General features: G+C 40.8%; 1 protein-coding gene across 5 annotated transcripts in view; it reads right to left on the bottom strand.

The window, feature by feature from the left end:
• Window positions 1–3,356: 3,356 nt before the first annotated feature.
• SLC35F4 (solute carrier family 35 member F4) overlaps window positions 3,357–13,165 on the bottom strand; it is a 177,555-nt gene continuing 167,746 nt past the window's right edge. For 2 of the 5 annotated variants that reach the window (XM_080665522.1, XM_080665523.1), the window contains exons 5-8: window positions 10,186–10,307; window positions 7,925–8,117; window positions 5,902–5,991; window positions 3,364–3,798 (exon numbers count right to left, since the gene is read on the bottom strand). In XM_080665522.1, the coding sequence (XP_080521648.1) occupies window positions 3,557–3,798; window positions 5,902–5,991; window positions 7,925–8,117; window positions 10,186–10,296 (636 nt within the window). In that variant the 5' untranslated portion in view covers window positions 10,297–10,307 and the 3' untranslated portion in view covers window positions 3,364–3,556. Of the gene's footprint in view, window positions 3,799–5,901; window positions 5,992–7,924; window positions 8,118–10,185; window positions 10,312–13,165 lie in introns of all 5 variants that reach the window. The other 3 variants (XM_080665519.1, XM_080665521.1, XM_080665520.1) reach the window with 3 other exon arrangements.

Here is a 13,165-nt window from a genome sequence, read left to right as displayed (position 1 = left end):
AGTAGTTAATACTTCTAGGTTGTCCGGCAATGTGTTAAGCTCACAGTCCGGGAGCCCCGAGATGGATTGCCCGGGCAGAGGGAGGCCCCGCCTACCCGCCGCAGCGCCCCATCTGGGTAGCCTGGGCCTCCCTCTTTGGGGACATCGTGGAGCCCCCCATTGATCGCCCTGCCTGCTGGTGGCCTGGGCCTCCCTCTGTGGGGCTATCATGGGGCGATGGCCGCCCTACCAATCGCATCCCACCAGCTTTGGCTGACCTGGCGCCAGTGTGTGTCATAGCGTGGTAGTCCAGTTGTTCCGCTGTTGGGCCATTCGGTCGATTTGCATATTACGCTTGTATTATTATATAAATACTAACAACCTCAAATGATAGGTATTAATACCGTCATTTTACTAATGACGAAATCAAGGGGCAAAGAGAGGTTAGTAATTAGCCAGTCACACTTTGAGAAGTGCAGCTGGGTTGCAACTTGGATGCTCTCAATTCCTGAACTATGCTGCTTGCTCAGTCACCGCAGAGCCATGGCCTGGGCTTCGGGAGGGAACCGGGTCTGGATGAAAAGACAAGACCATAGTAACCCCAACAATGCACTTCCCCCCATGAGGGCAGGGACCATGTCACAATCCTCCAAACCCAACAGAACTTGACTCATTGAAGGTGCATCGTAGGCACATAGGAGGCACAGTCATATTCGTTCAGTGACAACTACATGATCCCATTTGACTCTCACAATGACCATGAGAGGAAGTAAGGAAAGGTATTATTATCTTTATTTATGATTACTTTACCTGAATTAAAGGGAATATCTCACCTTCCCAAAGTGATTTAAACAGATTTCTGAGTTGTTGCAGTTTTAATTGTTGTGGTAACAACTTACCTGGAAGGCTGAAGTTCCCAGGAGCAGGGACCATTTCCTATAGGTCCGTGTCCCATTCGTCACAGTGCAGAGAGAGGACACTCCTGGGATGACAGGGTTCTATCAGACAGTGCTGCTCTAGAGGCAGGCAGAGGCCAGTGGTGGTCACCTAACATCACACCCTACTCCAGAGCTGGAAGTGGAACTTAAGAATTGTTGAATGGATAAATGAAGGAAAACCATAATAGAAGTGTTTCTTAATACAGACTGAGCTGATGACAGTGATCAGTCATTGGCTGAATTAGTGTTTTCCAGGGTAGCTGACTCCATTTTTCAAAATGAATTGTCCAAAAGAGCAAAACAACTCATTTCTTAAACATGTCAAAATGCAGTTTTAAATGTCATGCTAAGTAATGGTAAAATACCAGAGTGTTTTAGTCAATGATTGCTGTTGTTTAACAGTAATTTAAAAACAAAACAGGAACAATGTTTGTGCCAATATGGCATTTAAATAGTCAAAACTAACTCCACTTAGATTATGAATTAACTCACATTTATTAATAATATATTTAGTTTATTTTGTATCGTTTTTCATGAAGCTTAAAGTGTGCCCTGGTGATTATTTTAGTTAATGTCATGGTATCTATCTATGTCAGGGGACTAGCATTGCTTTTTCCAAAAAACAAACAAACAAAAAAAAAAGAGAAATGAAAAAATGTCAAGGTTTTAATTGACCATGATGCCCAGCCAGCAGGTGTGGAATCCTGAGTCCCTTCTGCTTGCCCAGGGATTGTCTCACCTGCACTTTTGGGGACATTTAAATGAAAAAGAATAGCAAAACACACACACACACACACACAAAAACAAACAAACAAACAAACAAACAAACAAACAAACAAAAACCCGGAAAGGCTTGGGTTCTTGCTCTAAATTTCCCAGAAATTCAGATTATTTTAAATTGCTCCCTGCCCTAACCAGCCTCTTAGGGAAGAAATGCCTTTTATCAGTTTAGTGAGTTGGCATTTTGTAGAAACACAACAAAAGCTGTGTCATTTAGCCTCTTTTGACCTTTAATCTCATCTATGAGTCTTCCTGCCCTTAGCTAGGACTGATCTAATATAGTTTGTGAAATGGACATGCAAAGGTGGTTGGGCCTTATTCTAAGGACAATGATGCCACTGGAGTATTTTACACAAGGGAGTAGAATGGTCAAATTTATATATTAGAAAAGTCACTCCGCAAGGCACAAGAGGGATGAGAAACCCAAGACTGGGAGTTAGAGTCCAATGTAAAGACTTTCATTAATCAGGGAAAGAGATGATCGGGCAGAGAATAAGTAACATACTAGGGAAGTGTATAGATTTGAAAATATTAAGAAAGAGAAGCAACAAGACTTATGGTTTAGATGTGGGGGGTGAGGAAGGCAGAAGTTAAGGTTGATCCCTGCCTTGGGCAGCTAGTGATTGGTGGTACCATTAACCTAGACAGGGAACAAGGGAGAGGAAGGATGATAAATTCAACTGTATTTTGGAATCTAAAGTGAACAATGCGGCATCCAAGTGCAGAAGGCATTTGGATAGTCTAATCTGAAGCTCAGAGGACCAATCTGGGCTGGAGATAAAGATTTTGAAGCCGCCACCACCACCTGAATGACATTTGATGCATGAAAGCAGATGTGATCCCCAAGTGAAAATGTGGAGTGGGATGCTAAGAAGGCCAATGATGAGATCAGCCTAGAAAGAGGAGCCCAGAGAAGCAACCAGTGAGAAAGGAAGAGAACTAGGAGATTATAGTGGGATCAAGGAGAAGAGACTGTTTCAGGAAGAAAGGAATGGTCATCGTGTCAAATGCTGCAGAGAGGACAATAAAGTGGGGATTGAATAGTGTCAATATGGTTTTTCAAGAGAGAGGTCATTGGTGACTTTGCAGAGTGAACTTCCTGGGGAATGATGGGAGCAGGTGCGTTGAAGAGTGAGTGGGAGTTGAAGAAGTGACAGCAAATATAAATGACTCTCAAAAACTTGGTGGTGAAGGACTTTTGAGATGGTTGGTAACAGATGTCCTCTCTATCACCACTGTGCCATTTTCAGATGTGTACCTCCTATTAGAGGTATTTGTAACCTCTCTTGTGCTCTGTACTACTGCAAGCATGTTGAAAGTACGGATGGGGTCTTCTACATCCTCACCTCTTCTTAGTTCCTAATGTAGGTCTTGCATGTAGAAAGAAGGTGCTCTGTTGATATGTTTAGTACTAGTACTTTTCAGCTTTCAAATTTAAGGCTCTTATTGGACTTAAATATCTATAAAGTGTGTGTTTTCATGTGTTTGCCTCTTATGCAACTTCCTCTGAATAAAAAAGTCTCAATTTCAGGTGGGAAAAAGGTAATGACACAGATCCATAAAAATTTAGTAGAATGGCATGTTTTCAGAAAATTTTGTGAATTAGGGAAAAATCCCCCCCCCTAAAAAAAACCCAGAAGAAACAGAACAAGGATGAATATGTTTTAATAAAAAATTTTATTATGATTATTTACACCTCCTTGATAAGCATATAAATGTAAACTTTTATTGTTGGCTTTATTTCACAGATGACTTATCCAAATTCAGAGTTAATACCATCACGTGAGTGTACAGGTAGTGAGAAAATTTTATTATATTCACAGAATATACAGACACGTGCATTCAGAATGTGTCCCTCCTTAAGCCAGCGGTATAGACACTGCCCCGTTGGCCCTGCTTCTGCTCCGCAGGTGGACACTGGACTCTGCGATGTCCTCCACAGGCTCCTCGCTCTTCTTCTCCTTCAGGCTGTTGATGAATCTCAGGGTGATTTCATCCCACTCCTCCGGCAAGAGCATCAGCAGAAACCCAATGCAGATTATGATGGTGGCAGCCAGGCGCACGACATTGAAGATCACCTCCTGCTTCAGGAGATCCACAGCTAAGTAAGAAATATCAGGTCAGTCACTGTCTACGACTCTTTCTAAGCTTTTTTGAAAAGAAAAGACCAAAGTTGGTGCTACTTCTAGAGATTTCCAAAGGTCTTCCTTGTTCTTTCAAGCTCGTCTTTCCTTTTTTATACCATCATCTGTAGTGTTCCCTTCCTTTGCTTTGCATTCCTTATCTCTAAATCATACTTATCCTTCAAGGCCCCCATGATCTGACTTTATTACCTCTGCAGTTTTACTTCTTAGGATATTTCCTCTGTGTCCCTTCATGCTTCTCCAGTTTCATCGGCCCACTGAAGATTTTTCAAATAAGCCAAGCCTTTAATGTCTAGGTCTTTTGCACATGCTGTTCCTTTATAAATTTTCAATTGAGGTGAAGTTCATGTAACATAAAATTGACCATTTTAAAGTGAATTTAGCAGCATTTAGTGCATGCATCATGTTGTAAAGCCATCACCTCTACCTGCTTCCAAAGCATCTCCATCATTTTGAAATCCCCCTTGTCCCAGCCCCCAGCCCCTGGCAGCCACCAATCTACTGTTGGTTTCTATGGCTTTACCTATTCTGAATATTTCATATAAATGGAGTCACACTCTATGTGATCTTTTGTGTCTGGCTTCTTTCACTTAGCATGAAGTTTTTGAGGTTTATCCATGTTGTGTCATGTATTCATACGTTCTCCCTTTTAATGGCTGAATAATATCCCATTGTATGTATGATATGTATGATGATTTGTTTATCCATTCACTTGTTGATTGACATTTAGGTGTTTCCACGTTGGATCATTGTGAATAATGCTGCTATTTACATTCGTTTACAATGATATTTTTGAGTCCCTGTTTTCAATTTGGGGGGTATGTACCTAATAGTGGAATTGTTGGTCATACAAATGCTGTTCTTTTTCCATGGAATGCCCTTTCCTCCACATATCCACTTCATCCAGCTAAACCCCCCATTAGATCTCCCTGTTTAGGTTTTTTTGCAGGAAGCCTTCTTGGTTGCCCCTCCTGTCAGAGCATTCAATACATGCCTCTGTCAAAGCAATTCTCTCTACATTGTATTTACTCAATTCCTTTTGTCTCCCTCTGTTAATACATAGGCTGAAATCAGGGACTATGCCTTATTCAGGATGTATCACCAGTGTTATCACAGTTCCTGGCTATACCAAGTGCTCAGAAGTCATCTATTGAATAAATAAACACATGGATGAATGAATAAACTTTTTTGACAGCTCCACTCCTACTTAGTATTCCTTTCCTCTGACTATCTTATAGTCCTTGGAGTCTATTACACAATTTGACATTTAATCATAAATTACTTTGTAGATTCTAAGTTATTTCATGCATGGTGGTATTATTTTCCAAATGCAGGCATACACTTCTTAAGGGGACAATAATATCATTTTCCTGTTTCTTCTACAATCCTGATCACATAGTAAGTGCTCAAGAAACATTTTTTTTTATTGTCCTGAGACAAAAAAAGATGGCTACCCAAGGCTTGGAATCGTAGAATTTTAAAGTTAGAAGGACTGTAGAGTCATCCAGATAACCTACTTCCAATACTTGTTCCACTGAAAGATTTCATTAGAAAGATTATCCTGGAAAAATAGCTTCTCCTCTTGTCCCTGAAGAGAATCAAATTGCTTTTTTCTATATCTATACAAGAGAGCCATCTGCTGTGCTCCTGGGAGAAGTTTCCCCAGCTCCCCATGGATAGTCTGATTGGAGCCAACACCCTGTGCATTTCCTACACTTTCATTAGTGACATTTACTTGAGAGTCCTATGCTGGGATGCCTTTTGTTTCCATAGGATTTCCTCTAAAAATACCACAAAATTAGGTTGTCAGGGAGATTACATGAAACTCAAATGATACATTTGGTATTTAATTCTATAAGCACAACCAAGTAAAGACAGTGTTTGTAGCTGCAAATTTTAAATCTGTTGCATAGTTATTCCGTTGTCTGCCACCTTCATGATATTTAAAAACATCTTCCCAGGCAAGGGAGATAATTCACAATTGCTCAAAGAAACAACTCAGGGTATAAAACAAACACAAGCAGGAGACTTACTGTGCGCATGTCAAATCGTACCAGTACCTGCATTTCCAGGAACGCTGAGCAGTGTCCCAATGGAGATTAGGATTGGGTATGTCAGCACCACGCCGACATTCACCAGGATGTTGAAGACTGTAAAATAAAGGAGGATATTGAGAATATTGGAGGATAAAGGGTAGTTGGTATACTGGGTGCTTTCCTTCTTAACATAAAAGAATCAATGTCTATGTTAACCATGCCTTTTAAGCTGTCTGCACCTTTGGTCAATTAATCCTCTGATTTTGGAGGTAGATGCATGGGTATTTCACATGAAATAGTCTTATTTTTTTCTCCTCCTCTGCCACTCTGGTTGCCTGACCTCTTGCCGATTGGCTGACAAAAGGATGTATGGAACAAATGCAAAGAGGTGAAATGATCAACTCACTATGCTGTCACACTGCACCCAGTGGAGTGTGAAGACCTTGCTGCTTGGGGGAGGACCACAGTGTCCAGCCGCACATGTGGTACCCAGCCTGAGCAGGCTTGCTCAGGAGCATGTCCAGGGATACACACTGGAGTAGGGCTACTTTGCAGCAAGCTGGAGATCATGTGCACACAGATGGGGCCACAAGTCAGTGAAATTTCGATTGTTCCCAGTTAGATTGGTTTTGGCCAGGAAATCATCTAGGTACTTTTGATTAGGATGTTTCGTCTTATGGAAACACTCCTATTGATTTCTACTTAAATTAGCAGAGGTTATGACAGGTCATCACCACATATTTTTGGCCTTCAAAAGTAGAATTCAAAGGACCAACCATTAGTATCTGATTATTCTCTTGTTGTGTGTTTCCTGTCTTGCTTAAGACCTTCCCTTAGGGCCTGGGCCAGAGTAGAAAAAGAAGACCCAGTGCCTATGGAGGAAGAAAATAAGGGCATTTTTTTTTTCTTCTAAGAATTGCAGTGCTGCTTCAGATTATGCTTCAGGTGATGTCACCTTGATAAAGAGAATCAAGTGAGGGTTGGCAGATGTCCTGCAGGCCAAGTCTTGTGGGTAAATGTGGAGTGGGCAGAAGGGGCTGTCTTAGGTGGTCTGAGGAGAGAGGAGCAGAATGAAAACAATTCGATTCTGAGTAAAGGGCCTGAGTCATGGGGGGTGAGGGTGGATGTGTTCGACTGCTTGGCCAGAGAAGAGCAGGCTTGTTATTTTTTAGGTTCCTCTCATATTGAGCTACAGCAGGAGCACAGCCTGAAAGTGGGAGCCCCTAGTTGCTCAGGTGAAGCCAACACTCTCATAGGGAATTGGGAGAAAGAATATTACTAAAAAGAGTCTGGGTGACTTTTTCTTGGTCATTGACTAGGTACGACCTACTTGGCTGAGCCACCAAGACCAGTTCTGCCTTCTTGCCCTGCTTTGTGAAGGTTTGCTATCTCAGATTCATTCTCTATACTCAGCTAGAGTGGGTTGTGTAAGCTGTAGGTGTGAGGCTGTCATCTCCCTGCTGAGAGATTAGTAAATGGATTTTAAATTCAACCTGTTCCACGTGGCTTCCCAGGTCCTCCATAGCTCACTTCCCTCCTGAATGTCCTCTCCTCTCCTCCCTCCCTCCCTCCCTCCCTCCCTCCCTCCCTCCCTCCCTCCCTCCCTCCCTCCCTCCCTTCCTTCCTTCCTCCCTATCCTGCCTGCACTGGGTGCTCCAGACATTTTGAACCACTTTGAGTTCCTTGAATGAGAGTGTCCCCCTCTCCCTCTGCCCAACACATTGTGGCACACTTGTAACACAGTAACATTATACAGTGCATCGTGAAGCATGACGAGGCTGCTTGAAGACCAGTGGTGATCAGAGTGTCCTGGGCCTCGGGCTCACAATGTAACCCATGGGAGGCACACCAGTTGGGGAGCTTGGATCTAATCAAGCAATAGCCCGCAAAGAACCTTCTAAACATTCGATAACATGAACCAACCTTAGATAAATTTGGGAAATAGATGACAGAGGCACCCAAGGGAATAATCTAATGTGATAATTTAACTATCCAAGGAAAGGTCGAGTGACATAGGGAATGGAAGGCAAAGCCTGGGGTCACTTACCCAGCCACATCCCGGCCATCCCACAGAGACAGCCCCAGGGCAGAGCTGCGAAGGAGGACCAGTGCTCCACCTTGGTGAAATACAGGATGACGGGAGTGAAGGAGATGAAGATTAAATTGAAGAAACCCAACGTGGAAACAAAGTGTGCCGCTTCGCCAAAGTTGGCACTTCCGAGAAACATCTTAAACATAACCTGGAATGGGAAGGAAACTCTTAAGCCACCCTGTTGGAGGTTTGGCTGCATCAGAAAGGCAAGGTCTGCTCATCTGCACAGGGAACTAACTGGCCCAGTGTTTATCCTCCATATCTTCTTACCTGCCAACTCCTTATCTCCTAAATTCCTTATCTCAACAATGACATCTAAGGCGTTATTGAGATAAGGAATGAAAACTCTCTATAACCTTCAGATGAAGCAGCAAAAGCCATAAAACAAATTCCTTGTAGGGTTGGCAACTGCTGGGATACTGCACACTGTGTTATGCACACGATCAGTGATGGGTATAGGATGAATAATAAGCAAAAGCAGAGAAAGCCTGAGAAATCTTCTCGATTGAGATGCCGTCAATTCTTCCCTTCCAGCCTGGAATTCATTTCACTCTTATTTTGACAGATACTGAAAATTATATTGGACAGAGAAAGCCTGTCATTATGTGCTGGGAGAAATAATAATGATGCCTTGGATTTACAAGTACTTTTCTCTCAGAGCTTAAAATATTTTCACAAACACTGTGTTTATTCTCCAGATTAACAATTCTTTTTTTTTTTTTTTTTTGGGTTCTAAATCTGTGTACAGAGAAAGAAGGCCAGGAGGCATGAGTAGTCAACCTGAAGTCACACATCTGGCTTGGGGGGTGGGAGAAGGGGGAGCCAGGACTCTAGTCCATATTTCTTGGCTTTTTAACCCCTCTGCTTCCTTTATTAACCCTCAAACAGTGGAGAATGGAGCAGATCTTTTCTAAGGTGCACATATAATTTTGTGCATGTCAGCTACATTACCACTTCCCGAATGAAGCCATCTGAAACATGGTCAGGAGAATGCCAGATATTGCTTTTCATTTTAATCGAACTTTTTTCTTTCTCTCTTTTTTTTCTTTCTTTCAAGAGATGCAGTCAAGAGACCTTGGTCATGTGCTAGTCTTTGGTCACATCAGACACCTCAGTGGAGTCTCAGTTGGGGGCAGGTTAGACACTAATGGCGATTGAGTGAACACTTGTCAAGTTTGTCACACAGAATAAATGGGCCAAGAAATGTCAGTATGGAAATAGACTCAGTGTCCTCTGAGCCGCAGGGCTGGTGAATAATCAGAACAGGCATCCAGGAGAGTTGCAAAGGGCATTTTCTGCCTTTCAGAGAAAATTTTCTCACTGAAACACCACGAGAGATGAAAGTGGAATAGTCCTTTAGCTACATCCAGAAAGTTGGCTCTGAAATGTGGAGCTTCAGGGAATAACCTTTGAGGTCTGCTCTCTTAGTCCTCAATTCTGAAGTTAAGGGCAATGGCTCTGAATAGAATTTTCATTGATGACAGGCAGCTCCGGGGGAGAAAGAATGGTGAGGACTTAGTGCAGACCCAGAGTATCCTTCAGAGAGGAAAAGAGACTTTTCATTTTATTAATAACATGAGCTTCTATGGCACAGAGTTGATATGTAGCAAAAGGTAACCTCTCAAATGACAGTTTATTATTTTTAACACCTCAATTGGAGTTAAAATAATGCCCACTGATAGCAATTAAAGAAACACAAAGAGAAGAGAGGTCTTTCTCAGCCCCTCTACAACTGGTTGATGATTTGGGAGGGGTGGGGCCATGGAGCAAGGGCTTTGGAGTTGGCAGTCCAAGTTTTAACCTTGGCTCTATCATTTCCTGGTTGTATGACCTTGTGCAAATTACTTAATGTTTCAAAGCCTTAGTTCCCTCATCTGTCATTCAAACAACATTAACACATCAAATGCAAAGAAATGAAATTTTTGATGACTCCATATTCCACAGCAAGCAATTGAATACTTCATGGAAGTTGCTAAATGCTTCCTCCCACCTAGTTCCTTCTTTGAAATGGGGGAGAAGCACGTATGTCTCATAAGGGTGCATTAATACAGGTGAAATTTTCTGGCAAGTGCCCAGCATTAGCAAGTACTCAGTAAGTGGTTTTTATCATGAAACCATCTTTATTTTTTCTAGTCAAGATTTTCTTTGTCCTTCCTTACTTTATTAAGTCTGAGCTACAAATCACAATCGACTACATAAGACAGTGCACAACGTACCTTATACAATGCAGATGTGGAGGCTGAGCCCACTGCAAATGCCACTCCTATGATCGAGTCAGCATGGAAATTATCTGCATACGCCATCATGACAATGCCCGTAATTGCCATTATTGTGGCAACTATCTGTCGAATAGAATGCAAATAAATTAAAAAACAACTGATAACTCTATATCCCTGAGCAAGCAATTGAAGACTTCATAAAAGCTGCTAAATTGCTTTCTGAAACCCAATTACCTGTGTACATCTGTGTTCAATTGTAGAAGGGTCAGTATGAACAAGAAATCGGTATACTCATGAGGCATCCAGGCAGAGAATATAAAAGCTGCTCACATTCAAATCAAGGACTAATAATTTTAGTGTAATTTTTTAGTTCAACTTCCTAGAGATTTATACCCATATTGGTGAAATAAGGTAAATAGGAAATCAGTTCTATGCCTTTTCATCTATACTGTATTCCTATTCTTCAAATATTTTAGCATACATTTTAATCAGCCCCTTGGATCAATGCATGTTTCTGACTACCTCCACATAATGTGGATTTGATTAGGGAGATATATTGATGGAGCTAAGAGGCAACATATAGGGCAAGGGGAAAACAGAAGTGAGTAATTTCATAATAGTTTGTAAGGAGCAAGCTTGCACTGTCACTTGGAATATCAAATGCAGGCCAGTTCTTCCTCTTGTTTTCATGTAAATTAAACCACAGAATGATAATTTTATTTAATTATTCTAGAGTATTAATTGCATAAAGTGAAATGTTCATAATTTGATTGCAATCATAATGGTTTACTATAAATTGATATGATGCTCAGTATATTTAAAACAGGAGTCCACCCCTTTGTGAAATTCTGGTTTGCTCTTGTTTCTTTAATTATCTTGAACTTGAGCAACTCAGCCATTTCAAGGGTTGTCTCACCAACTTTAAAACCAAGATGCAACTTTGTCAGAAATTTAAGCATATGTGACGATTAATTTTGTCAAGCTTCAGTTTTGAGTATTCCCAAGTAAATCAATTTCTCTGTAGATAGCTTTTTCACATGTGATTAATGTTTGTGGGGTATTTTTTTTTGCCCTTTTGAACATTATTAGTGAATTCTTTATTACAATAAAAAGTAGATCTTTAACATATAACTGCAGACTTGCTCAAGGCCAGCGCAATGTATGTTAATGATGACACATATAATTTAGATGCTGCTGAAGTAATTCTTTTGTTAATGACCACCAAAAGCAAGTGCACAGTGGGTTTCAGAGCCAGCTCCATACTAAAGCGGCCTTTATGAAAAACAGCAGGAGAACTTGAGAACAGATGCCGACGTGTCAGCAGTGAAAAACTGTCTTCATAAAGTGTTATCCGGGAGGCTGCTTGATGGGAGGTGTTTCTCTTGCTGAGTGAATATCATATTCTCTGAAGCTTCCAGGCATGTGTTGTAGTTAGACTATGCCTCCAACTATAGGGAATAGAATTTAATACACACACCATGAGGTGTCCAGGAAATTTTCTAAACAAGGAGCCATAGACTCATAAATAAACATGGGGAGGGGGGGTACCTAGATCTGGAAATTCCGTGAGGGCTATCATTTTCTTTGTTTTGTGGATTTACAGTTCAGCCAGGGATTTGAGACATTTCTTTGGGCAGTCTGATTTCAGAGAATGAAAAGGCTCTTTAGACACTGACATTTTCTGATTTGTATTGTGTTTTAATAATGTCCACGAATTAAAGTGTTCAGGTGCACACATAGATCTCCCCCGTAAGATTGAACTTGTAGGATAATAAATTTGAATTGATATTTGTGGGTTATTTGGTTTGATTTTTGGCCAAGCATTAGTTGTATTTCTTGGTCAAATAAACAAAACAGGGTTAAAAGAACACAATGTTAATCCTAATGAACTTTAACATGATGTGTTGTTTCATATTTAAAATTACTAAAAGTATTCTATCATATACTAGTATATTTCTGGGTTTAGGGAATTATGAAAACAACCAGCCCAAACAAACAAACAAACAAACAGCACAAAACAAAATCACTGTCTAGAAAGGAATGAAAACAATACTGTTATCCCCAGGATCTGGGCCTAGTTGGGAACTGTTCTTTTTCTGAGTAATCCATTAGTAAAAATTTATAGGCATAATATTACTACTATAAATTTTTCTCAAGGTAGGAATTAGATATTGACAAAGATTACATAATCTTTAGCAATTCAACGTTAGAACCAGGATGAGCCTCTTGGAAACCTCCATTACATTTTATATTCAAGTGCTTGTGAAGATATTAAGCTGGGCCACTTAAATTGACATATCAATTACAGCAGTGTCTCTTTCAATTGCCTTCATGGAGAGAAGCATTTTTCACTTCAGGAGGTCAGACAACACTGTTAGTTAAGTTCTAAAAACATGAAAATCTGAATATTTGAGATGTTAGAAAAAATTTTCTCTCTGCTATGAACAGCCATTTATAGATTAATAGATTATATAGGTTTCCTGGGGAGAAAGATAAGTTAACTTATTTTCCACATTTTAATTTAAATTCCACAACTATCTGATAGAATAAGTTCTCGATGGCCATGTTTTAAAAATTTTCCTATCTACACAGTTGGAACTAAGGGAAGGGATCTCAGCTAATCTAGAAAATGCAGGAGCATATTGTGTGGAAGTCCCTTTTGGAACGTCGTTTGGATGGTCCCAGAGTGGCACTGCTTGGCTCCATGGGTTCAACTCTTCAAACTTCCAGAGAACAAATAACACAAGCACAAATCTGAGTCACGTGCATTTTCAGAATTAATCAGTCATTAAGGAAGGATTAACAGTTTGTTCTCAACAGAAAAACACAGACGACTCTTCTTGGGCTCAGGACACTGGAAACATGCCTGCAGGAAGCTGGTGCCTTAAATACTGTGTCAACAGTGCTCATATGTGCACAGCCACATGGTGAAACACAGAAATGCATCCGAGCACTTGAGTGTGCACATGAAGGACTC

This window comes from Plecotus auritus (assembly GCF_963455305.1).
Source record: "Plecotus auritus genome assembly, chromosome: 1".
NCBI classification, from domain to species: domain Eukaryota; kingdom Metazoa; phylum Chordata; class Mammalia; order Chiroptera; family Vespertilionidae; genus Plecotus; species Plecotus auritus.
The sequence above is the reverse complement of the archived record's forward strand: the minus strand, read 5'-3'. Positions and strand labels throughout refer to the sequence as shown.